The sequence below is a fragment of the Paroedura picta genome, chromosome 1 (genome assembly GCF_049243985.1).
Source record: "Paroedura picta isolate Pp20150507F chromosome 1, Ppicta_v3.0, whole genome shotgun sequence".
In the NCBI taxonomy this organism is placed as follows: Eukaryota; Metazoa; Chordata; class Lepidosauria; order Squamata; family Gekkonidae; genus Paroedura; species Paroedura picta.
Window position 1 is genome coordinate 99,646,093 of NC_135369.1, and position 26,389 is coordinate 99,672,481.

General features: G+C 44.5%; 1 protein-coding gene and 1 long non-coding RNA gene across 7 annotated transcripts in view; one reads left to right on the plus strand and one right to left on the minus strand.

The window, feature by feature from the left end:
- Positions 1–490: 490 nt before the first annotated feature.
- LOC143843606 (uncharacterized) lies at positions 491–18,909 on the plus strand. Of its 2 annotated transcripts, XR_013233615.1 has the most exons (5): positions 520–534; positions 13,530–13,573; positions 15,493–15,633; positions 16,800–17,037; positions 18,446–18,909. It is a non-coding gene; the product is annotated as an uncharacterized LOC143843606 (long non-coding RNA). The 2 variants fall into 2 exon arrangements; XR_013233614.1 differs by lacking the exons at positions 13,530–13,573; positions 15,493–15,633 and having other exon boundaries at positions 491–534.
- MTHFD1L (methylenetetrahydrofolate dehydrogenase (NADP+ dependent) 1 like) overlaps positions 9,141–26,389 on the minus strand; it is a 188,879-nt gene continuing 171,630 nt past the window's right edge. For 4 of the 5 annotated variants that reach the window (XM_077349937.1, XM_077349954.1, XM_077349969.1 and 1 more), the window contains 2 exons: positions 18,399–18,503; positions 9,141–11,431 (listed from right to left, as the gene is read on the minus strand). In XM_077349937.1, coding sequence (XP_077206052.1) covers positions 18,414–18,503 — 90 coding nt within the window. In that variant the 3' untranslated portion in view covers positions 9,141–11,431; positions 18,399–18,413. Of the gene's footprint in view, positions 11,432–12,665; positions 13,264–18,398; positions 18,504–26,389 lie in introns of those variants that run through there. The other variant, XM_077349945.1, reaches the window with a different exon arrangement.

Below are 26,389 nucleotides of genomic sequence, written 5' to 3' on the forward strand. Positions count from 1 at the left end.
ATTTTATGCCATTAATGTATTATCTATTTCATATGTTTAAAGAGTCATGAAAATCAGCTTTAAAAGACTTATTGTCAGGTCTTGGTGCCCCCCCCCCCAGCGTTGTAGCTCCTGGCCCCCCTTGAGTATGGCAGAGACTGGACACACAGATGGAGTTGTTGCGAATTCTGACTCATAGAGCCCTCCACTGCAGCATTCTCTTGGGCACTGGCACCTCTTCCTCCTTTCCCTTCCTTCTGCCCTCCTTAGCTTGACTACTTGGCTTGTTGCTCTCCTTCTGACTTTCCTTTGTCACTCCTGCTTCTTTCCCCCCACCCTGAGCCTCCCACTTGCCCTCTTTTTATCCTTCCCTTTTGCTCGTGCCTCCCCCCTTAGTACCCTGGGTGAGGTTAATTTAACTCCAGCCACTTTCCCAGCCTCCTTCTCACCCTCCCATGTTCCACTGTTCCCACGGAGGCAGCTATGAGGTATATGTCTGTTTATGGGCTGCCCCAGCCATGGCTGTCTGCCCTGGGCATCTGTTCTGTCAGCCTGGTGAGTCACTGTCTGGGGGGGGGCATCCATTGAACCCCTTTCCATGCTCTCCCCAGCTGGTCCCCAAAGCCCTTGCCTCCCCCTCCCACCAGGTGTCAGTGTCTGTTCTTCCCTGTGGCCTCCCTACAACCACCAGGGGAGCAGTGTGTTCTTGGGTGCCGGCTGGCCATAGCCCCAGTTCCCAGACCGAGGCCAGGGTTGCAGCATGGCTCTGGGTACCAAGCCACTCATACTGCAGTGCTCCTCCACTCCAGCTTGCCCAAGCTGCATGGCGCTTCCTTAGGGTGACTTGGGACCACAGACAGGGGAGGGGGGATCTCTTTGCTCGGGTAATTTTACCTCTGGCGGAAGGCAGTTGTCGGGGCTTCCTTCCCTCACATCTTGGCTGCTAAGCAGGGCCCTGATATCCAGACCCCTGTTCGGGAGCCCTGGGAGGAGTGGGGACGTCCGGACATATAGGTAGACTGAACATTTTAAAAGTTCAACATATTAATGAAGGCATTTTAAAAAGTTGCATTTTTAAAGATATAGGGACTGAATGAAAGGACATTCTGACATTTCATTTTCTCCTGCTTCTATTATTGTTGTACAGTTCTTGGGCAAAACTCATTCTCTAATCTATTGTTCTCAGAAACAATGAGACAGTTAAATGCAAGAGCAGAATTCTAGGTCTATTTAGGTGGATCCATCAATACTCAAGGCAGCCTTCCTCCAACTTAAGTGGCTTTTCTGGAGGAACCACTTAAAACTTTGCTCAGTGCAATGAGAGGGGTAGGATCCGACCCATAATTGACAACTTGCCCTAGCACATGTTGTGCAAACAGTGGAAAGTATTTCAAGTGCCACCTGAGCCACTTCAACTCTGGATTCTATTCAGATCTATTCAATGGTCCTTACTCAGACCAAAGCACACTTAGCAAGATGATCTGTGGCCCTAAAATTCTCACCAGAGCATAGATTGTATTCCTAAGATTTGGCTGCTACCCTACACAGAAGTAGGCAAATTGCTTTAATTGTCCAGTAGCACCTTAGAGACCGATTTTGTGGACATATGCTTTTGACAGTCCAAGCTCCCTTTACCAGATATCTGGTGAAGGATGCTTTGATGCTTGAAGGCTTATACCCCCAAAACTTTTTGTTGGTCTCTCAGGTACTGCTAGAGTGGGATCTAGCTCTTTTGCTGTAGCAGACCAACATGGCTACCTTCTGAAACCACTTTAATTTAATTGCACGTAACCGGTAGAATTTTTGAAGCTGACTTGCAGGTTAGTTATCAGAGAATGGCTCAACCTGTCTGATAATTGTTCTGTGCAGTGCCCAGCTTTAGAATATAGTGGCAAAGGGATGCTTTGCAACAAAAGCTGCAAATCTTCAAACGCTTCCTCATTGCTTTTCTGTGAAGGTAGGCACCAGGCCACGACAAGACCGTTTATGCACTGGGAACTTCACTGCCCCAGCTCCTGTACAGGAGCACAAATCAGGGGCGGATGAGGTGCACCAGGCCAAAGGCTCCCCCATGTGAGTGCAGTAAGAGGTGGGGCAATCTGCCATGACTAAAACTCCAGCCTGCAGACCGGCATGAAACCTCCAGTGCATAAACGGTCCAATAAAGAACTTTCTACTTTCAACAGTCCTGGAGTTACCTGGGACTGCATTTATGGCTGATGGGCTACGAGGAGGCCAAGGGGCACTTTTTCTGAAGGCTCTAAACCATGCTGAGGAGCCTGGTGGACTGGCTAGTACAGTAAGGACAGACTGGTCAATCAACTTTGCTGGGACCATCAAAGGGGGGCAGAACTCTAGGAGGACCAGGAGTTCTAAGGTTTCTCTCTGGTCCACCCCCTTCTTATTTAATCAGGTGCCTCACCTTCAAGGCTTAGTCACCTTGCAAGGACAAAGACCAAAGGGGAGTAAAAGGCAAACCTTTGCACAGTTTTTAGATGCAGGACTTCCTGAAATTAAACAAAAACATTAATGAGCTCATTGACAGAGGAAATGCTTTCAGAACACAGCTCCACTAAGAGAGCTCAAAAGATTCTCCCTTAAACTGGAAAGAGATGCATTTGTGAATTTTTGTCCTCCTCAAAGTTCCCTAAAACTACATGAATTCCAGTTGGATAGCCATAATAACCTGCTGCAGTACAAACAAAAGGGTCATGTGGTCAAGGCTACCAGATTCATTGTACTACAAGCTTTGGCTAAAGAAAAAGGGTTCTAGCACATGAAGCATATGCTGCAATTACTGTTAGTTTTCCAAGTCCCTCAGGACTTTTTTGTTTTTAAAATGCTAAAAATTTAGCTTCCTCCTTCCAGTGACCCCTTTCCCAGTCCAACGTTTGATTAATTCATGTTTGTTTTGTTTAGAGATGTTGAACTGTAAAGAGAGTCTCTTCTCTAAATGGCCTTCAAGGCATGGAAGGAACAGCAAGGCATGCTGGTATTTCAAAGGGAAACTGTTTTTATCCTCCTATTCTAAACTAATTATCATAGCATGTATACAGGAAAGGTCTTTTAAGGGGTCACATACATAATATTATTGATGAACATTTTGGTCAGTGTGCACATGGGTCTATGATTCCTCCCTTGCTTTTTAAAACTTAGAGACTGATAATTCTTTACTGTGCCAAGACATTTATTGCATGACTACTTACGCAAGTTAACTTCTTCCAAATGTCCCTTAAACCTCGAATGAACAGGGTTTACTTTGTGAATAAATATTTGAGCTTCTTCAGGGGCAGGGGGGGGGGAACCCACTAATAGAAATGTATATCTATTCACAATGTATATATAAAAAATACACTTTGCATTCTGATATCTGGGACCTGCTAATACAAGTACACGTGTAGAAATATGTAAATGTTGATTGATTTGCTATGTAAACAAATTGGCTTGGGGAAAAAGGGGAGAAAATACTTAAAACCAAAAAAGGTTAAAGAATTAGGTGTGGCCTAATATTATAAGTACACTATATAGAAAGTACATACATACATTCAAGTACATACATGAAAATACATGTATTTATTTACAATGAAAGTTCAACGCACTATACAGCGTCAATGACAGCCTTACTATAAAATGTATCCTAAAAATTAAAAAAATTGTAAAAGTACATAGGCTCCAGACATACATATTCTCAAATAAGAGAAAAACGAAATCAACAGGCCAAAATGATAAGTCTCACAGACACTCTTGTTTGGTGTATAAATCATATGATTTCTGAGCAATCAGAACGGGCTCCTAGGTATATTTTCCCCCTTTTCAAATACTCCTTCAATTATTGCCACTGCAGAGTCTGTAATCCATTTGACAGTAAATTAAGACGTATCTCTCAGCTTTAAGCTCTCTATTTTGAGGCAATTTTACTCCTACGTGCCCCTCAAATTTGCCGGGACAGAGCTCTTTAGCAGGGAGTCAGCAGGCTCGGAGGCCCTTGTTAGCAGGCCGGGAGGTCCTCGGTAGCTGGCCCAGCCTAGCAGGCCAAGAGGCCCTCATTAGCAGGCCCTCCAGCACCAACCTTTGCCCAGGGCCCTCTCCCCTTACCTGCTGCTGGCTCCACGCACTGAGGTGCGTCTGAGAGCAAAGAGGTTAGAGTCCAGGGACGGAGGGCGGGAGCTGCAGGGGCAGGGCCAATCAATAATTGGCCCTATTCTAACTTGGACAGCCAGACAGGTTCCACCCCCCAGGCTGTTTCAAAAATATATAGAGGAACCATGGATAAGGATATGTATGGAACCGATGCATTTTACACATTTATGTATGCTAATGTATTCCTGATCTCTGAAGAAGGCAGTTGTGCTGAAATGTGTTTGGTCTAGGTTTGTGTTTATGATGTTTAGAATAGATTTTATAAGGAGGCTACCATTGAGGCCTTATAGTACTTTTAACTTTCATTGTAAATCAATAGATGTATTTTAATATATTCAACATTTTTCATTTTACTACATATTAGGCTGCACCTTAATACTTCTTTTACCTTTTTTTGGTTTCTTGATAAACACATTTGCTTCAAACCCACATTGTATAATTGTCCAGCAATATTGCTGTGGTCATTTTCTTGTCATCAAATACATGAGTGGCCTACTTTCGTGCTTTATGATTGCAATAATTCAGCTTTTTCAACTAAGAAAGGAAGGAAAAATATATGTTCAAGTAAAAAAAATGTAAGTCCTACACTGGAGAAAAATCCAGAAATGATCATTTTGAAGTGATTAAATGAATAAACTGTTTAACCATCCAGAGATCTGGGGAATCTTTCTTCTGTAGAAAATTGATATTTTTGAGTTCCAGAATCGCTTGTGGTAAGTAATGGCAACTGGAGTGACTTAAATTTGTGGGGCACACTTGATGCTATAGGTCAGACACTCTCGCTAGATGTTAAAAAGAATGGTAAAACATGGTGGCCACACCGTACGATGGAGTTTAGGGCTCCTCCAGGGTTTTGGATTATGAGCGCCCTGGATTACAGGGCGCTCTCCCGCATGCAATTTTTGGGGATAGGGATAGGGATTAGTTTCCCCCCCCCCTTTCCATGAGAACAGACCGGCAGCAGGATGGAGGGGGCAACAGCATGAGAGAGAAAGATAACAGCCACCTAGAAAGCCAGTTCCAGCACCGGACTCCTGTTGGAGGCCTCCCCAGCGAGAGTTACCTTGGCTGGTAGGGGACTGGTGCGAGTTCCAAGGCGAGCTTAGGTCAGACTGTAGTGAGGGTCCTCAGGACGGGGGCCCCCACAGAAGATTAATTCCTTCCTCCCTTGGGCTGTGTACCCTTCACCCGAAGCCTCTAGTGTGCCCCCCCCCCAACTGGACTGTGTTGGGAAGGGATGAAAAACCTTGGGCTTACCGGTCAGTGATCAACAACATGGTGGGATCTGCTCCTTGCTTGGTTCTCAGGCTCCAGAATGGTCCGTTTGGCTGGCGCGGCAGTGGAATGCGGCAGCGACGAGGAGATGTGACTGGGGTCCTTGAGCTTGTTGAGGGAGCCTGGGGCCCACTGGTGGTACTGCCTCAATGGCTTCTATCTTGGGAGTGGGGAGAAGCACTTTGGTTGGCATTCTGCCTGCTCCACGCCCTGCAAAGTTGCCAAGGGGCTTCTTCACCAGATGAAGCACAACCTGGAGGACAGGGAAGCCTGTGGTGCTTCCTCTTTAAGATCCATACTGAGACTGGAGGAGTGGAGAACTGGGTCTCTTGAATGCCACCTAGAGGCAACTGGAAAATCTCCCAGAGCATGGCATCTGGGTTTTAGTGTCTACCTCTCTGTCTCCATCTGGTGGCTCTGGATAGAACATTGACCTGAACTTTTTCTCTTTTTTTCCTCATGTTGCCAGAGCTGGATTGTGGTGGAAGGAGGGTGATTGTGAGACCATCATCAAGAGATGAAAGAGGACTTAGGGCTAGGTTCAGCTGAGTTGAGGGGGTTGATCTTGGGGGCAGAGAATACCCCTGTGATAGGCGGGATCTCACCCTTGGCAGTTAGACACTACCTCGCCAGCTGCTAGATTAGATTGGGTAGGGGGAGGGGGGTCCGGGAGGTGATAGTGATAGTGGGGTCAGGAAAGTTAGGGTGGGTTAGTGCAGCTGCGAGGGAGGAGGATCTAGCTTAGGTGAGAATTAGTGTCCTCTCTTGGGGGTGGGGGGGAGATATGGAGAGGGAGGTTTGGTCAGGGGGGGCACATAGAGGGGCTGGGATTCCAACCATCATGGGTCAGGGGCACTATAGTTGGGGGAGGAGGTTGGACAAGAGAAGTTTGGAGCACTGGTGTCCTGTATAGGGCCCGGCCCTGGAAACACGGCCAGTGCTCTGAGTGTGTTTGAGGGAGGGTCCGACATTGGTCTTGTGCAATGCAAGGTTGATTATGAACAAGGCCTCAACTATGCAGCATTTCTTTGTGGAGTCAAAGGCTGACCTTGCTTGCGTGACCAAGACCTGTGTGAGGGAGGGAGTGTTGGTGGCCTTGAGAGAACTAGCCCTACCAGGTTGCTCAGTTCACCAATCACAGACCCATAACAGGGGAGGGGGTGGCAATCCTGGTCTGGGAGGCTTTCTCCTATAGGGCTTTCCTAGGGCTGGAAATCAGTGGAGTGGAGTGCATTGGTATTCGGTGGGATGTGGTCGAGAGCTTGGCCATCTGGTTGGTATACCGTCCCCCCAACGCGCTGCCAGATGCCCTGCCCCGCCTACTGGAGGTGGCGGCTGCCTGGGCGTTGCAGTTCCCCAGGCTTCTAATCCTCGGCGACTTCAACGTCCATGCAGACCCACCCTCTTCAGGACTTGGTGGGGACCTGGTGTCATTCATGACAACACTGGGGCTCTCACAATTTGTTACCGGGCCTACCCATCACTCTGGCCACATGCTTGACTTGATTTTCGGTGCTGGGATAGAAGTGGATCTGGATGCAGACTTGGCTGTGCTGCGGTCAGACCACTACGCACTGCGGGCCCAGCTTAGGATACCACCCCCTCTCCAGTTGGGCGGCAGGGGTATTTTTGCCTGCCCTCGGAGACTCATGGATTCACTTGGTTTTGGGAATGCTCTACGAGACCTGATGGCTCCTGGCGACTCACTGGCAGCCATGGTTGAAGACTGGCAGTCCTGAGGGCCGCTATAGATGAGATTGCCCCTAAATGTCCTCAGGGGGCGGTCCTCTCCCCCACATTGTTTAACATCTTTATGTGCCCTCTGGCCCAGCTGGTATGGAGCTTTGGGCTGGGTTGCCATCAGTATGCTGATGACACCCAGCCCTATTCCCTCATGGGCGGCCACCAGGACTCTCCCCCGGAGCCATTCGCCAGATATTTGGAAGCGATGACTGAATGGTTTGAGTAGAGTCGCCTGAAACTTACCCCTCCAAGATAGAGATCCTGTGGCTGGGAGGTAGGGGGTGGGATCAGGAAGTGCACTTACCCACCCTGGCAGGGGCGCAACTTACCATTGCATCCCAGTCCAGGAAATTGGGTCCTGTCCCCCGATCACTTAGCCACAGTGATCCATGTGATAGTGACCTCCAGAACAGATTTCTGTAACTCGCTCTACACAGGCCTACCCTTGTCCTTGATCAGGAAACTCCATCTAGTGCAAAATGCAGCTGCTAGGGTCCTCATTGGCACACCTTGGAGGGCCCATATCCAGCCTGTGCTGAGGCAGCTGCAATGGCTGCCAATTGATGCCGGGTCCGGTTCAAGGTTTTGGTTTTAACCTGTAAGGCCTTACGCAGGTTGGGACCCTCATACCTGAGGGACCACCTATCGCCCTATAATTATTATTATTTAATTTATAGCTAGCCACTCCCGTAAGGCTCGTGGCAGGTAGCAACATATAAAATCATAAAGCACCTAATACATCTCCTATAAAACACATATACCCTATGCTCCCTGCAGGGCTTTACGCTCTGTGGGTGAGAACCTATTGGTCGTTCCCTCCCCTAGGGAAGTGCACCTAGCCTTGACTAGGGCCAGGGCCTTTTCGGTCCTGGCCCTTACCTGGTGGAATGAGCTCCCGGGTGAGCTGCGGGCCCTGTGGGATTTGTCAATGTTTCGCAGGGCCTGTAAAACAGAGCTCTTCCACCAGGCCTATGGTTGAGGTTGGGGTCTACGAAGTAGATCCATTGTCCCCCCTGGGGTTTGAAGGGTACATTGCTCTTTCTCTATTTTCTCCGTCGCTTCGGTAGTGGGGGTGGGAATGAGATATTTTCCGTCATGTTGGGATTTTTAAAGTTTTTAATGATAGTTTTAATGGGGTTTTAAGACTATTGTTACCCGCCACGATCCTTTTAGGGAGAGACGGGAAAATAAATCAAATAATAATAATAATAATAATAATAATAATAATAATAATAATAATAATAATATGGGATGAAATATATATCAGGTAGAGTAAGGGAGTAAGGCGTGGGAAATGGGATAGTAGGATCATGGTGGTAAGCTTCCACCTCTAACTTATGCATGCTCATTTGAACACATGGAGAGAGCCTACACAGTTTCAAATGTGTATGCATGTATGACTTTTACCTGTATGATTAGGAACCCAGCTTTTTCAAAACAGAAAAATTTTGTGGAGAGATCCAGTTACATGCATGCATGTAGACTTGAAACATCATTCAGTTGAATATGCACAGGTTGGTTTCAGAGTGTGCTGTAGTAGTTCGGCTCACCACAGATATCTTAATTGTACCCCATTCTACTGTTGGAAAAGGGCTACATACTGTTTCTTTTAACATTCAGGGTGCGTGCTTCTCTCTAATGCTTCTGAAGTACCTGGTGGACTTTTATGGAGAAAAATAAGGGTAACCTAGATGTAAGTGGGTAGCATTTTTGTTGTGTGTACTTGAACTGTATGTATTCCAAAGTAAATTCAATGCTTGCTTCATCTAGTTGGATCTGTTTGTCACTCACACCATGGATAGGCAGAAAATATAGCCTAAAATTAATCAGAATTTAGAATATTTTAAATAAATAGCCACCAAAGCACTTAGTGCCTTTTATTTTAAATTGGTTCTAATCAGTCTTCAGTTGTTTAATAAGAGCACAGGAAAAGAACCCTCCTGATTTTCTTCACAAAGTGTTACATTGTTCTAATGAAGAGAAAAGAGCACTGACAAAGTGAGTGCGGAGGCAACCATTGAAAATTTTTAATGAAGCAGCTGAAGTTCAGCATGTTTTGCAGGCACCCAGCATGTTGCTTGTTTATATTATGTAATAATGATAATGATGGGATGGACCATTGATAAGTAGCTGAAAGATTTGAAGGGTTCATTGACCAAGGAGATAATGCTGTTACTTATCTTCAGTGTAAAATAAACATTGGGAAAGCAAGATTACATGTGTAATCACAGATAATTATCAGCAATTATATGAGTAATAATATGCCAAAGTGATCTGTTAAAATATTATTAGTTTTTTTTAGTTGGTTTTTATATGCCGCTTTCGTCTCCCAGAATGAGTCTCAAAGCGGCTTACAATCACCTTCCCTTTCCTCTCCCCACAACAGATACCCTGTGAGGTAGGTGGGATTGACAGAGCCCTAATGTTACTGCTCTGCGAGAGCAGCACTATCAGGGCTATGACTAGTCCAAGGTAACCCAGCTGGTTGCATGTGGGGGAGCGCAGTATCAAACCCGGCATGCCAGATTAGAAGTCCGCACTCCTAACCACTATACCAAGCTAGCTCTTTTGAAATTCTATAGCAATTCCCCTCTCAATGGGAACTTTTATAGAATATAGAGTTGGATGGGGACCACACAGGCCATCTAGTTCAATGCAGCATCAGCCTAAAGTGTCCTTGAAGCCTGCTAATGAGGGGGAGCTCACCTTTTTCCTAGGCAGCTGATTAAAAAAATTAAAAGGCCTAATATCCAGCGGGTACCTATCCACAAGTAATACAAACCCATTATTGTGAATCTTAGTCTCTGCTGCCTCACCTGGATAGCCCAGTCTCATGAGATCTTAGAAACTAAGTGTCAGCCCTGGCTAGTATGTGGATGAGAGACCTCGAACAGATACCAGGGTTGTGGCATGGAGGCAGATAATGGCGAGCCATCGTCAGCTGTGTCTTGATGGCACTTTCCTCCAGCACCACATGCCCTGCTGACAGCAGGAACAAAACACTGGACTTACCTAAATGTATCTTCCACTCAGTGGGGCAGCTTCCTGCCCTCCTCTAAGTGACAACCTTTCAAATACTTGTCCCACCTCCTCCTCCTGTCCAGACTGAAGATTTCCCTCAGCCTCTCCTCACAGGGCTTGGTCTCCAGGCCCTTGCTCATCTTTGTCACTGTCCTCTGCATCTGCTCCATTCTGTCCACACCCTTTTTGAAGTTAGGCCTCCAGAACTGTACAAAGTACTCTAGGTGTGCCCTGACCAATGTGGTGTACAGTGGGAGTATGACATCTTGCAATCTGTACTTTATACTTCATAATTCAGGGGGAAATTGCTTCATTTTGTAACTTGCCAATTATAACAAGTAAAGTTTTGATTACTAACTGCTGACTGGCAGGAGTGGTTTCTATCCCCCACCCCAAAAAAGCATAATCAAATTAGTAATTTAGGTTTTCTTATTAAGGTTACGCTACCATAGACAGTAAGAAACATTGAAATAAACAGATCTGTGTAACAGATTGCATCCATTCTCATGCAATTTAAAGTGCTACCCAAAAAAGGACAAAATTCCTTTCAGTCAGGAACCAAGCATTAATCCTTTAGTGGAAGGAAAAAGTTGGCTTACTTCTTTTGACTTTGAAGGTAAAAAGCAGGCATGTTGACATTTCTACCAGAGTCACTCACAATGGCTGGAAGCACTATAAGCCTAGTAACTGAGACTCCTTTGGCAGAGCAAGATATTTGGAGATGCATGAAGTATAAGCATTTCACAGCTGTTTAGCCACAGAGGGGGAAAACAGCTATATTTTCACCTTTTACAGAATTCCTGGCTGTTTCCTCAAATCAGACCCCTAATTTGAACACTTCCTGCCCCCCTCCTCTAGCCAGCAGTGTCCAAGGTTACACTGACTGATAATTCAGACCTTTTGTGCTAGAAGCTACCCAGTGCCTTTTAATGCTGCTTGTTCTTCTATATTTTGTTTCCCCAGCTGAAGTAGGGAACAGAAAATTAAGAGTGCAAACCAGTTTCTTTTTTGTTGATAGCGCTCCTCTCCAGTAAACAACCAAATGTTCAAAAAATTGCTTTGCAAGGCATTCTTTTATATTACATTTTAGAATAAATTAGTTTATACTGATATTTGTTTGGAGGGGGATTCTTATGCATCAGACTACTTTTCCGCAAAGGGCATATTTTTGTGCTTTGGTCTATCCGAGAATTCTTCCAGAGACACATTCTTTAAATTCATGCTTGTCTTGTATTTCAGGAAATGTGGATGCTGCAGTTTGTATTTCAGAAGTCTAGTGGGGAAAAAAAAAAAGATTTTAAGAATATCCTTTATTTATTTAATTAAATGTCCATACTGCCCTTCCCCATGGGTTCTGAGCAGTTCACATCACATACATCAGTGGTCCCCAACCCTTTTATCACCAGGGACCAGTCAACACTTGACAATTTTACTGAGGGTGTTGTCTTTTGCCGAGGGACATCGCTGCCTGAGCCCCTGTTCCATTTGCTTTCCTGACAGCGCCCCTGACTTCCTGCTGCCCACTGGGGGGCACTGCCAGCAGCAGCTGCGAAGTACCACGCCAAGGGGGAGCCCCAGCTGTGGCGGCCACTGGAGAGCACCAAAGGTGAGCCGGCGGCAGAGTGGCAGGGCAGCCCCCGAGGCAGCAGTTGGGGAGGAGGATGAGGAGGAGCCATGGCCCGGGACCGACTAATCCACGGACCAGGACTGGTCTCCGGAACGGGGGTTGGGGACCACTGATATACATCATATACAATAAAATTATCAACCATACTCATAAAATCAATTCACTTCCAGTAATTAAAATTATTAACATTGTAAGTTATAAATTATTTCAGGTGGTATTCATTGCAGGAGCTTATTGGCCTTCTTGAAAGTGGGAGGGGGGTAAGAATACAGTGCTGAGTAAGATGTTCCTATGGCAGCTAGCTGCTATTATGTTTGTCCATCAATATATGTCCATATGTGTGCAGGGAGGCCAGTTGCTTTGATGTGGGCCTTAATTTTAGGGCCAGTGGAACAATTCTGTTTTGAAGGCCCTGTGGGACTGCCTTAGGTCCGGCAGGGCCCTGATTTCCCTTGGGAGAGTGTTCCACCAGGCTGGAGCCAGGGCTGAGAAAGCCTCGGCCCTGGGTAACTTCATCTCTCTGGGCTGGGGACCTTCAGCAGATTTTATGAGCTGGAGCATAGGCTCCTTTCCATAATTGGAAAAACAATGTCATTTTGGCTCTTTAAAAAAAAGGAAAAAGAAAAAAGGATGTCAAACAGCAAATTATCTGCAATGTTACCCTGTTGGAATTATTTTGCTTGCAGGATAAGCTAGTTTTTAACTGTCCTTCATAGTACAGAGTACTTTCACCAAATACAGTTCTTAATGTGTCTTCACAAAGAATAACATCATGTACACTGCCCTATGATCTTTGCAGGAAGGGTAGGATAAGTAATATTATTTTAAAAATAATTTTTAAAAGGAACCCTGTGACAGACTGCACTTTTAAAAGCTCAGAAGAGCTGTGTAAACAGATAAAGGACTGTGTGCCTTGTATCTCTTCCATCTCTCTCTCATGTGCACCTAACTTGATTGAGAACATCAGTCCCATCAAGCTCAAATGTGCTGTCAAATAATATTCAAATGTTCTAACTGCAGTTTACTGAGATTTTGTTATTTGGACCTCACTACAAATTTGAGCTTGAAGGAACCAGGAAGTTTGCAATTGGGTTTTGCCCACATAAGAGGAAGAAAGAGGTGGAAAGGAAGAAGGGAATACTAGAATATGGCAACAATCTTTGTGCATGATTGTAAATTAATTATGATTAATTGTGATGTCTGAATTGCTTCATGCAGATATAACAAAGCATAGTTTATTACCTTCTGGTTTTCTGTGAGGTTTCAATGTAGGCTGTCCAACAAACTGGTTTGTTAATATGGGTTACGAGCCAGTCTGGTGTAGTGGTTAGGAGTGTGGACTTCTAATCTGGCGAGCCAGGTTCGATTCTGCACTCCCCCACATGCAACCAGCTGGGTGACCTTGGGCTCATCACAGCACTGATAAAACTGTTCTGACTGAGCAGGAATATCAGGGCTCTCTCAGCCTCACAGGGTGTCTGTTGTGGGAAGAGGAAATGGAAGGCAAATGTAAGCCGCTTTGAGACTCCTTTGGGTAGAGAAAAGCGGCATATAAGAACCAACTCTTCTTCTTTTTCTTGAATTAGGATTCTAAACCATAGTTTATATCTAGCCTATTGAATATGATTTACTTTGACATCTGAATGCAGAAATTTTAGTTTGTAGTACAGTCTCTTTTACTTTCCAGTTACAAAGAAGCAATCAAACTCATTCCTGCTGAATTTTGCTATTGATGTTTTCACAGCACATTCCTGTTCTTCTGCCCTGTCTTTATACACCTGCCCTCAGGTAATGATGACTCTCCTCTCCTGATTAAAAGGAAGGGGGACAAAGGGATCTCACTTCATCACATGCTTGTATTTATGTTTCCAAATGACTCCTTAGAAGTTATTCCGCACAAACCATTCTACCAGTTAAAAGCAGTTCATAGGTCACCTATTTCCATTCCTTCCTCTTTATAAAGAGAGCTCTCCAATCACCCCCCCCCCCAATAAACGTTCTTCCCACAAGCTGAGGGAATGTGGTGGAATGGCAAAAGATTGAGGGAGGGTTGTGAAAAATCTGTTTTGTTTCAGAGCACAAGTTGGGGGAATACAAGGAAGATGAGGATGGGGGGCAGGGCTAGATGGCTCTCTGTGGTATCTTATAGCTCAGTGTGATTCTGAATCCAATTTATGAACAAATTATAGTCTGTTCTGCTCATCTAGTAGACAAACCAGTGTTTGTGCAACAAACCATGGTTTAAGCAAACAGTTGTTTATTGTGAGGTCTCACTGTTGTCTCTGTTTAAAGGATGTTTAACTAAAGGATAAGACCAACTAAGATTACTAACACTACAGGAAGACTGGCAATATTAGTTACGTGCCAGTTCCACGTTTTTTCTACTACAGGACCATTTCCATATGAGGAATTTCCCTTGCCTGTCCTCTTGTTCGCGGTTTTTAATGCTGCTTCCTCATGTCATCAGCAGCAACCTGGAGTTCTCCAGTAGGTGGTAGAATCATAGAATCATAGAGTTGGAAGGGACCTTCTGGGTCATCTAGTCCAACCCCCTGCAATATGCAGGACACTCACAACCCTATTGCTCATCCACTCTAACCTGCCACCCCCTTGAACCTTCACAGAATCAGCCTCTCCGTCAGGTGGTTCGGGTTTTCATCCTTTTTGCCACGCAATGAGGGAAATTGCATAAACCCACTTCCCCCTTCTTGTCACACTGCAAAATGGGATGCAAACCGGGGCAAGCCTATCTGGAAGGAGAAATGCGGGACAGTTTCTGCAGCATTTTGTCTATCCTAACACCCACCCTCCCCTCTCCATTTCCGGATCAATTTTTTTTTTAAAGCAACACGCCGTCAGTTCAAATAAAATGTTCTCTTCAGTGTGCACAGTAATACTGGGATCAGGCAGCAACCCAATTCAAAACACATTCCTGTTTGTGTTTTCAGGCAGTGGGGTAACAATGGGGAAAGAGGGCGTGTAATGAAGCAGCCCTTAGCTTAGCACCTGTACTCTGTGTTTCAAATCTTCATTTGAACACACAACCATCGGGGTCCAATTATCATGGCCAGCCTATCACAAATATCTCCGTACATAAAGACAGACCATTATACAAAGAATCCTGAAAAGAGATCTAAAGATATGTTTTATTGTTGTGGCGTGATCCTGTAGCAACGTGGAGGTGTATTTTTAAAAATAAAAATTTTGGGACTTGGGGGGATGGAAGTTTGAGTCTACCAAACTATTGCTGTGTTGATTGACAATCTGAGGAGCTAGGGGAAAACTTCCTGCTTCTCTGCTACCTTAGCGGGAAATAAAAAACCCTGTCAGGAAGTGTGCAAATGAGCAATTTACTATCACATATTTGCAAGTAGGAGGTGGCTTGAGTTTTATGTCTCCATGTGGAAATGGTCCTGGTTTCTGACTGTAGATTTCAGCTAAAAGATTCCTATGCAAATGATAGAGATAGAAATCCTCTACACCAGCTTTTCTATCCTCTGCAATATGACATTTCAACCTAAGGTCTTGGAGGGCTTACGCTATATGTGGTGGGATGGCTTGCCATTACATACCTATAGATTGGATCTGTTGTGTATAAGGCAGTGGAGAGGGTGCATAGCTCACTGTAGTCAATAATTCAGCTTAGTTTCTTTGCCTCTGTTTCTATGTCAGACGTAACTTTCTTAGCTGTCTTAATAATTGTGCAGAGCCTTCCTGGACGAAGCTGGTTCTGCCTCTGCTTCCAGTTCCCTGGAATGTTACGGGCCAAACAGGCTGCTTGCACACGCCCCCAACAAACTCTGAGGCACTCACTGCCATTTGGCACCTGGACGCCACCAGTAAAGGAGGTAGGCATCTCCTCCCTTCCCTTGACCCCAGAAAGGGCACTGTGCCATTTCCTGTCCTTGGAGAGCCTGCCTGGGGCAGGGGGGTCCAAGCCAGCCCTCCCCTGTGCCCTGGGAAGCCTCACCGAGGATGAGAAAGGCCATGTCAGGTCTTCTTGGGCTGAACAGGAGCCCTGGCTGGGACTCGTAGAGGCAAGTCCCCGCCTGTGCTCTCTCCTGGTCTGAAAAGGCCCACTGTGACCACTGTTGCCTTGGTGGGCCTGCCTTGAGGGGGTGCCGAAGCATAGCACTTGTTGTATTTTAAAATACAACAGGCTTTTATGCTAGTAGTCTCTATAAAAAAAGAAATATACTGTGTGGCAGAATTTGCTAATTACAGTAAACAACAAATAACAAACTTGTCACAGTTTCTTCCTTCGATGAAAATATTTATTAGCAGAATTTGCTTGAAGAAAAAAGCAAATTCTGCTAATATTTTCATCAAAGGAAGAAACTGTGACAAGTTTGTTATTTGTTGTTTACTGTAATTAGCAAATTCTGCCACACAGTATATTTTTATATCTTTGTTTTATTCCTGCACTGTGTGTTTCTTCTTCTGTTATACAGACTATCTCATCAATTCCACATAAAAGGACCCCAGAGAAGTTCCATTTTCATGCTATATGAATCCACCACCTACCCTGTAGGCTACCAGTGATAGAAAGCAGAATTGCCCTATGAGGATCTTTAATGACTGGGACCAGGGAAAAGAACAATCACATTGGGAGCACATTTAACTGGATCTCCAGTGTCTATACTGAGTACACATTTGCTTTCTGGTTGACTTCAAACTCAGAATGCTGATTATGACTTCTAAAGTCCTAAATAGCTTAGATCTTCTTGTGGAGACTAGTTCTTCTCTGTCATCTTACTGCAACCGCTGTGAGACTGTAAACAAGCTCTTCAGTTTATTATCTGTACACGGAGTTTACGACCACAAAGACGGTAGAAATGTGGGCTTGACAACTGTTCTCTGATTAAGAAATTCCTTCTCTCTGTTGCTCACCAAAGCACAAGCATCTTTAAGAAGTGTTTTAAAGACCCTTTTTATATTAAAGTAGAGGATTAAGGTTTCTAAACTATTTTAATTTGACTAATTTCCATTATTCCATTTACCCCACTTTCCTTAGAAATGCCCAAATGAGTTTCAGGACAAGCACATGAAACAAATATACTGAAAGGCAGCAAAACCCATCCAATTTGAGAAAAGGCTGCATCAGAAAGGAATTTGTATGATAAAATCTGTGGGCGTGGGTGAGACAACAGAAGCAGGATACCCGATCTAGAAGGGAAGGAGAGGATGAAGGAGTGACTGTAATGGCTACATACAACTGGCTCGTCTCTCTTAATAGCTCTTTTTTCGAAAAGGTAAATATTATGTGCCACTAAATATATAAGAATGTTGCAATCTTAATAGGATGTGACTACATCAACTAAGACTTTTAAAATATTCTATTGTATTGTTGTGAGGAATGTATAAACTTCTTTATCAAATGCTTGGTGGAACTGTTTCAATAAACCATTGCCTACAAACTTACAGACAATGATCAAGGAACTTAGGGTGACTCTCATTATCAAGAAGATTGGAAAGAAAAGAATAAAAATGTCACTGGAAAATCCAATATTTAAAGAATGCTGAATACATAAAGTTTGCTCAAAAGGATTTCTGGTGATATAGAAACTACAGAGGACAGAAACTGCATGTTACCTGGAAATTGCAATAGCCATTATTGGAGTTGTAGCAATGTTAAGGAATGTTCATGGATGTATTAATGGATAATGGGCAAGGTGCCAGCAAGTAAATGCAAATGCTGTTGAAGGATATAAAATATTAGTTTGACATGGAGAACATCATTTAGAAGCTAGGGATGTGTGACTTTATGCTGTTGTCAGGAATGGAACTGAGGTGGAGCTACAGAAAAGCACAGGGAAAGGCAAGTGAAGCAAGGTTCTTAGGCAGGTATAAGAACTAGGTTCTTTACTCAGGCCGATTCCGCATGGGCAGAAAAGGCTGGGAGGGTATTCATACGGAAGCGGGGCTAATCCCTGTTTCCACATGACATCACCACCAGGCCGGCTCCCTCCTGCTGCCCTGCATTCCCTTAAGCACTCTGGGGGCCATGGGGCCTAGTGTGATGGAGACCCATGTGGACAGGAGGGCCGGAGGGGACACAAAAGCCCACTCGGCTTCACAGCACTTGGTGGCACTGTAGGGCTGATTGTGGCATTTTCCGTTGGTGCGGAATCGCCCTCAGAGAAGCTAAATGAAGGCCAGTATTGCATAATGGGTGGATTAGAAGTGATTAGAAGGGATTTTCAGTGCAAGAGATGAGCAGAGATGGTTTGCCCATTGCCTTCATCTGCCTAACAACTTCTGTCTTTTTTTTTGTGGTCTCCCAGTACTAATTGTATGTGATCCTGCTTAGCTTCCAAATTCTGATGAGACTGTGCTAGTCAGGGCTATTCAGGCTGCTATAATTAAGTTCTGTCAAGTTGTGACCAATTCTAGATGTATAAGCTCCAATTTTATACTTGGACAAACATAACTTCATCATCATGACAAAGTTTTGTTACATTCCTCTTGGTACACATATGCATTGTACATTTAGATATTTGATTAGTGCAGAGAAAGTATCTTTAAAATTTATAAATCTATTACTGCTGACAAGAGCAGGCAGCATGTATGGGACTTATAATTTTATTATTATTTACACAAACTAATCACTTACCTGACTTGAGCATGTTCAAAACAATCCTTTGACTTGTTCTGTTTCAGGGTCAAGGTCGATATCATAGAAACAAGGCCTTGTAGGTAATCCTGGCATGGTGCTCATCTAGGGGAACAATGAATTAAAAGTTACAGTCCTGAAACTGTAAGCTGATAACCACTCTGCGCACATATACCCATGATGAAGTCAAAGACCATCTTGCTCTTCCTGGACCCATAACTACAGATGCATTTAAAAGACAAAATAAATCAAACCTTCTGCTACTACAATCCCCTTTGCTAAATTCTAATGCTTTAGCATATGCATTTGTGCTAAAAATCTCTTGCAAAGGTACACAGAAAGAATTTCTAGGAAAGAAAATGAAAGGCAGTATTCTGAGAAGCTCCATGATACAAGAATCTAAGAAGTAATGCATATTTCAAGACCGCGATATTAGGAAAGTAATACAAAATTGAAGCCACTGTACAAGTCTACATTAAGCTATCCAATGTCTTTTTTTTATGGTATTCACACAAAAGGATTTCAAATGTGAACATGAATTTGATCAAAGATTCACACTAATTATTATTGGTGAACTATGCTGTTCATAATCACCATTTTACATCAATCTTATTTTCTCTCTTTTGTCACTATTCTAAACAAGATGCATTTTGAGTGTATGTGCTGCTTTGGGGCATCATAGTTGGATTCATCATATCAGACAGCTGGTTAGTAACTCACAATGATCTTTTTAATGTGGAACACATCTTCTAACACGCTCCCTGAAATGGATATGACTATGGATGTGACGCCTGTAGCCCTGCCCCAGGGAGCACACTAGAAGAGACGGGGGGGGGGGGTGGTAGAGAAGGCCAAGGCTGTGGCTATGAAGCCTCTGTGGGCTGAGGCAGCGGTCGTGAAGTCTTCATGGGCAGAGGTGGTGCCTGCAAGGAGGCAGCAGCTGCGAAGCCTCCATAGGTATAGGCAGCGGCCGCAAGGCCTCCATGGGTGTAGCTAGCACCACAAGCTTCCGTGGGTGGAGGCAGAAGCCGTGAGGCCTCTGTGGGTGATGCTGGCAGCTGTGAGGCCTCTGTAAGCTGAGGTAGCCGCTGCAAAGCCTTTGCGTGTGGAGGCAGCAATGAGGCCTCTGTGGGTGGGGAGGTGCAGCAGCAGGCGTAGCCAGTGCTGCTGCAAGAGGTAAGGAGAGGGGGAGGGAGTCTGGGTGTGTGTCTGGGGGGAGGGGAGAGGGACCAGGGAATAGGTCAGGGAAGTGACTGGTAATGGGTGTGGGCATGGCAGAATGGGGAGGATTGTATGTGTGTGTGTGTGTGTGTGAGAGAGAGAGAGACAGAGAGAGAAAGAGGAGGGGAAGGACCAAGGTATGTGTTCCACATACCTTGTAAGTGTCGGGCTGTTGCTAATTTATTTCTGGGTAGGAGAACTAGGAGAAATAGCAGTAATTGACTTCTAGGAGGAGTTTCTCTCTCTGTCACCAATATCAGAGCTGCTGCTGCATTTCAAATGTCTGTCCACACAGCCAAAGAGGTGCTAGAATTCTCAGGTAGCAATGCAACGAAGTGTATTCGCCCAATAAAATATTAGCCATCCAACTTTTAAAAAATGGATCTGTTTTTGGGTGGTTGTGGATGTGGCTCATAACTGGTTTCAAAATTACATAATTTCACAGTTATATGTACAGAGGGAAAGATCATGCAACACTAATAATTACACTATTTATCAGTCAGCAATCAGCTGAAATAATTATTATTTGATTGAGTAATTTAATTTGGGCTTTATCAATAATTAGCCATTCGATGGCAGAAGGCCTGATCAAGTTTGCTATCTGGGCTGTATCCAAATTCTGCAGGTGCGCCTATAGTTCACATTCCACTGAATCCAATCAAAAACAGTAAAAACTCTGCAACTTGTACTTTTGCTCATGATATTCAGGATGTTGAGCAGATGGTGCCTAGAAGACTGGGTGATAAGCACCCTAAATGGATCGAGGAAAGAAGGGAGACAAGGGTCACTTGATGCTTCCATGACCCTCTCTGCCATCAGTTAGAACAGTGGTCCCCAACCTTTTTATCACCGGGGACCACTCAACGCCGGGGACCACTCACCGGGGACCACTCAACGCCTTTTACTGAGGCCCGGTGGGGGGGGGTAGTTTACTCCTCTACTCTCAACCACTACCCTAGCGCTCTCTGATCGCTATGGTAATGTTTAAACATCCCTTTAAAATAAGATACAGACACGCCACAACAATGAAGTGTGTTGTAAAGGGCTGGGCGGGATGAAGTAAAGGGCCGGGGGGGGGGGGAGAAGGCATCCTTCGGGACCCACCTCCAATTAGTCAAAGGAGCCCATGTGGTCCGCGGCCCACAGGTTGGGGATCGCTAAGTTAGAACACAGGCAAACAATAACAGCAAGCATGACCTGCAGATTTGGATGCAGCAAGGACAGACAGGCTGATTCTTTTTATTGCTAGAGATTAATGGTTACAGAAAGCCAAGAGATTGATATGATATTTGGTTTGGATATTTGGTAATGATATTTGGTTTGGATCAGGGTTGTATGGAGTATGCAGATGGAATCTTTGTCCAGGGGTGGCTCTCATTAGTCTTGTTACTACCGAATCTAGCTGTGTACAGATACCAATTTATAGAGAACCAGTACAGCCATTACTACAACAAGGGGGGGGGGGGGAGAGAAATACATGAAAGACTTTTAGTGACTTTTCAAGTTATACTTCCTTATTAGAACAGGAAGATTTTTAAAACCTAAAGAAGAAAAACAGACAGGATTACACAGAGAATCTCTGAAAATTTGATTCAGTAACTTCTTTAGCACCATTTAAGAAACTCATTAACTAAACTTCACTTAATTAAACAATCTAAATCAGCCTTTCTCAACTTACTTATTGTTGAAAAACCCCTGGAACATTCTTCAGGCTTCAAGAAACCCCAGAAGTGGCGTGATTGTGCAGAATCTGGTTGGGAGCATAGCTGTGTACATGCCCACCGAGCCCCCCCCCTCCAGGCCCATTATTGACCATTTTGGGAGGGGGGCAGTTTCAACAAATTTTAAAATATATAAAAATTAATTAACTCCCATTCATGAGAAAAAACTTTTCCAGGGCTGTCAGGAAACCCCAGTTGAGAAAGCCTGATCTAAATCTATAATGAATCAAATTAAATATTGTATCTTTCTTAAGAGAACATGGAAAATGTATTAACTACAAACAAACAGAAGTCTTTCCCAGGTGATTTCACCCTATGCTGATTCATTTAAAGCCAAAGCTTGCTGTATCCTGCCAAATGAAAGTCTGTGATACATAGGGCAATTTCAAATACTCTGATATTTTTATACTGTCTGGAAGACTGGCTGGGAGGAAACAACTGATCCAGTGGGCTGGATGACAGCAGGCATGGGCTGCGGTGGCTATGACAGACAACCATAAATAAAAGACAGAAAATATTGTAGAGGCCATTGTGCCACTGAGCAAAAACAGTTACAGTTTCTAATCTGAAAACGGCACTGCATGTGTCAGCACATGGCCTAATCAGAGGGCAGAATCACCAAGGCCTATTATGCACGGCTGCTGAAACGGTGGCATGGAGAACGAGGAGGAGGAAAAAGCGAAACAAACCGATTACGCATGGGACGGAACGCAATGGTGGCAAAACCCAGAGTATCCGATTATGCACGTGGATACTCCGGAGCCGCTTCTGGTTGCGCCCTGGTCCCGGGAAGCTCCACTTTTTTCCGCATCTCGCTAATGCGGCTTTTTCGGCGGCATACACTGACTCTGCACCCGATTGCCGCCTGCGGCGTGCATAATCGGTGATTTTAGCCGCTACCAGTCCACCCCAAATGCGGACTTACTCCGTGCATAATGGGCCCAATAGTACCAGCATAGTAAATGGGCCTGTATCATCCAAGGAAATGAGCTAAGGTGCATATTAAAGGGGATAACAGTAAACAATATGCCAACAATACACAGAGACTACACAATATGACAGAGATCTTTTGAAATGCTAGCTTTCAGTAGCCATTGTTCTTGCATGCTCAGTAGGGAGAAGACTTGGACTTATTCTACACTTAAAAGCTCCAGCTGTGGCTATTGATCTGAGCCTTTGTGAAAAAAGGCCCACATTATATTGCCCACAGATTATTTTCTTCACAACTGGGATAGTTTTTTTTTTTTATGCTTTGGGGAATGAAAGGAGAAATTTGCAAGATGCTTGATAGGTTCAGTGCTCTGAGCCAGTGGTCCCCAACCTTTATTAGGCTGGGGACCGGCAGGGCATTGGGCCGCGCCCGCAGGGACCGCGCGGGCCACGCCCACGAGCCGCGCCCGGCCGCGCCCGCAGATCGGGCCGCGCCCGGCCGCGCCCGCGGGCCGCACCCGCGGATCGAGCCGCGCCCGGCCGCGCCCGCGAATCGGGCCGCGCCCGCGAGCCGCGCCCGGCCACGCCCGCAAATCGGGCCGCGCCCGCGGGCCGCACCCGTGGATCGGGCCGCACCCGCGGGCCGCGCGGGCGCGGCCCGGCCCTGATTCCCTCTCCCCGCCCTCCCCGCAGTAAGAAGCTTCCCGGGCCGCAAGCTTGCGGCCTGGGAAGTTTTTTACTGCGGGGGGGGGGGGCGGGGAGAGGGAGCCGCGGCCCGGCGCCATGGCCTTTGCGGCCCGGCGCCGGGCCGCGGCCCGCAGGTTGGGGACCACTGCTCTGAGCCACATTTAACTGACACTTCTTTGTATAGACACATTTATGTGGCTCCAGAATCCTATCACTGCATCCTCAAACTAGCACAAGCCATGGTGGTTGCATAATAATTGCAACATTAGTCAGTGCATGAAATATGAAAGGAAAACTGTTAATACAGAAGTAAAAAGGGCATGAAAGAAAGGTGTGATTTAACTAAGGTCATATAGTTCAGGTTAAAGAAGCAGAGGAAATACATAACTTTTAAAACAAGGTTCAGGAGTTATCCTGAAGGTGGGACTGGTTGCTATAAGTGGCCACTAGAACTTCCCGCTCCAAGAAAAAGAATTCCAAAATTTCAGACTGAAATAACAGATCCCTACTAGAAGCAAAATGAAATGGCCTCGCAGAAGGATCAGCTTTAAGAAACTCTAATAATTTCAGTCTTTCAGACAGCATTGTTTTCAAGACCAGAGACATAATCTCAGTATATATATTCAGTGCCTCAAAATAAATACACAGATTATGAAAGCAGCCTAATCACAATTTTTAGTTAGTGTCTAAATAAAAGTTTAATAATAAAGTTTTAAGAAGATCTCAGATTTAGTTTTGTTTGGGAAAATAAATGAAACTTAATGAAAATAGTCCACTGCTACTCTTGGCATGCCATTACCAGCCTTTATTAAAATATTATTTTTCAATTTTAGATGGCAAACTTTGCTGGTTTTCTGAGGCCTGAAGTCAGGCGACAGGTGCTGGCTTTCTCTAGTGCAGTGGTTCTCCTAATGCTTTAATACAGTTCCTCCTGTTGTGGTGACCCCCAACCAAAAAATTATGCAAGTGTTCTTTCACAGAAATTAAACCGAAACTGACCAATGGCGTGAAGATCCATCGTTCATGACTGTATATAAATTGTTTTTCCCCCCTGGGGTTTCTCAGTTCAATTCTGCCTCTTGTCCCACCATGCCGATCTCGCTCTTTTCCGCTGCTCCAGACAAATGCTCTATCTCAATCTACCCCGCAAAGCTGTTGTATGGATGAAATGGAAGAGGAGAGATGTTGGCCACTTTGGGACTCCCTTGGAGAGAAGGGCCCTGCCGCAACCCCTGTGCAAAGGTTGTTCGACCCCCAAAGTGGTCCCGACCCCCAGGTTGAGAACCGCTGCACTAGTGACTGCTGAACTTAAGCAAAGGCTTCGGCAAGAAAGAGTCATGGCACTGTTGTCTGGGTTGGGAAATACTCTATTTCTTTTACTCTTTTAAAAGCCAGCAAAGTATAGCATAGAGTGATCTAAATCTTCCTATTTAATTTATGTGAAGAGGAACAGCCAAGCTTGACAGATCCTGGAAGCTAAGCAGGGTCACCCTTGTTTGGTAGTTCAATAGGAGACCACCAAGGATGCTATGCAGAGACAGGCAATGTCGAATCACTGAAAACGTCCCTTACCTTGAAAAGTCAGCCGTGACCTAATGTCACTTTATACACACACAGTGCTCTGAACTGATAGGGCCTGATCTAAATAAGCAGAGAATGAAGTGGTAACGAGGCAGCAGAGTGGGGTGGCATTATTTCCAATTTGAGGAGGGGGAGTGCATTTCCCAAAGGTCCTCTACATTAATACTGGCACAGGATGCACAACAGGCTTTCTCCCTGGTGGACTACTAATTTTCAGGGTTTTTTTTTCTTTTTTAACATGAAGATTAAGCACGTGATCATTTTGCTGTACCCTTAGGATCCTACGATATCATCCTGCTGCTTCTGTAAACCAGGTCCAATTCCCTCTGCATGGGGTTGCCTTTGACAGATCATGCACAGAGTTTGCGGATGCTGCTGTACTTAGCCTATCTATTGGAAAGGCTGGTTGGTGTCAAGAGCACTTTTTTCAGCTGAATTTTGCTCATCAGGATTTCCCTCCACAGGCTGTTCTGACCTAGCTACTGTGATGCACGGCACTGTGCTCTCTGGGTTGGAGTACTGTATCATACTCTACAGGGAGCTTAAACTTTTTATTTAGTGAAATGCAACTTGATATTTTGGATGACCCATTTTGAACACATAAGGCTTGTTATGAAGCAACTACACTGACCATTATTTGATTCAATTTATAGTCTGGTTCTTATCTTTAAAGTATGCAAGCAGTGCTTTTTGCTAAGGTGAATGATGCTGAGGATTCTGTTTACACTGATGTTGGTGATTTATGTCTTTATGGTTTTACTTTACCTTTCTGCCATATTAGGACTGGTTCTCTGCAGAAAATAAATGTTTTAATATTTAAAGAAATACAGAACACTGGTGCAAAAATGTGGCTTTAAGGCTTTTGACTGGCATTAGTAAAGGTGGACACATCATACCAGCTGGCCTAGGAACAGGATATTTCATACTGTCCCATATCATTATGCCCATCCAGTGAGATAATCTTCAAGGGTACTGTTCTATATGCTTCCCACTGTACAAGATAAGCAGCATGGCCACAAGAGACAGGACCTTTCCTGTCACAGTGCTTCATCTATGGAATACCGTTCCCTGCAGGCACCATTCTAGTGTTTCATCTAGTGTCACATTTTTGGCAATCTAAAGATATTTATCTATGGATTTCTTTCAGGCTCTATACTAAGATGTGGTTAATAAACTTGCCTCTCTTCCAGGGTTCATTTAATTTTCTTTATGCTATTTAATGCTATCTAGTGTTATCTGGTTGTATTTTTATATTCTGCAGTTTTAAAACTTATTTTGTTTGCTGGTTTGTAGTAGCTGGTCAATTTAGTATATTTTTAATGTTACTATTTGATTTTGTATGGAACTGCTGTCCCTTTGTAACATTCTTCAGTAATCTTTGATGAGAAAGAAGGACAAAAATACTTCAAATAAATTAAATTCTATGCTGGAATTACAGCCATATCTCTTGGACCAACATTCACTAGTGACTAGTTAAATAGCTTTTTGAGTTTTCTTCATTTATACTAGGCTTTCTCTGGATAAGCAATAATTTTGGATTGAGCATACTAAATACAATTTTTTTCTCTCCCAGTTCCCTCAAAACAGATGGACAAGTAAGATACTTCTTCAATTTGGAGCATAGACATAAGAGACGTCTCTATTTAAATATTTTTTAATGTTTTTTTGGGGGGGGATCACTTGGGCATGAAATTGGGGTCTCTGTGGGTGGGCAGCTAGTTGTGAGTTCCTGCATTGTACAGGGCTTGGACTAGAGGAACCTGGAGGTCACAACTCTATGAATTTATGAAATGATGGAAATGTACTACAGCAGTGGTCCCCAACCCGCGGCCTGGTGCCGGGCTGTGAAGG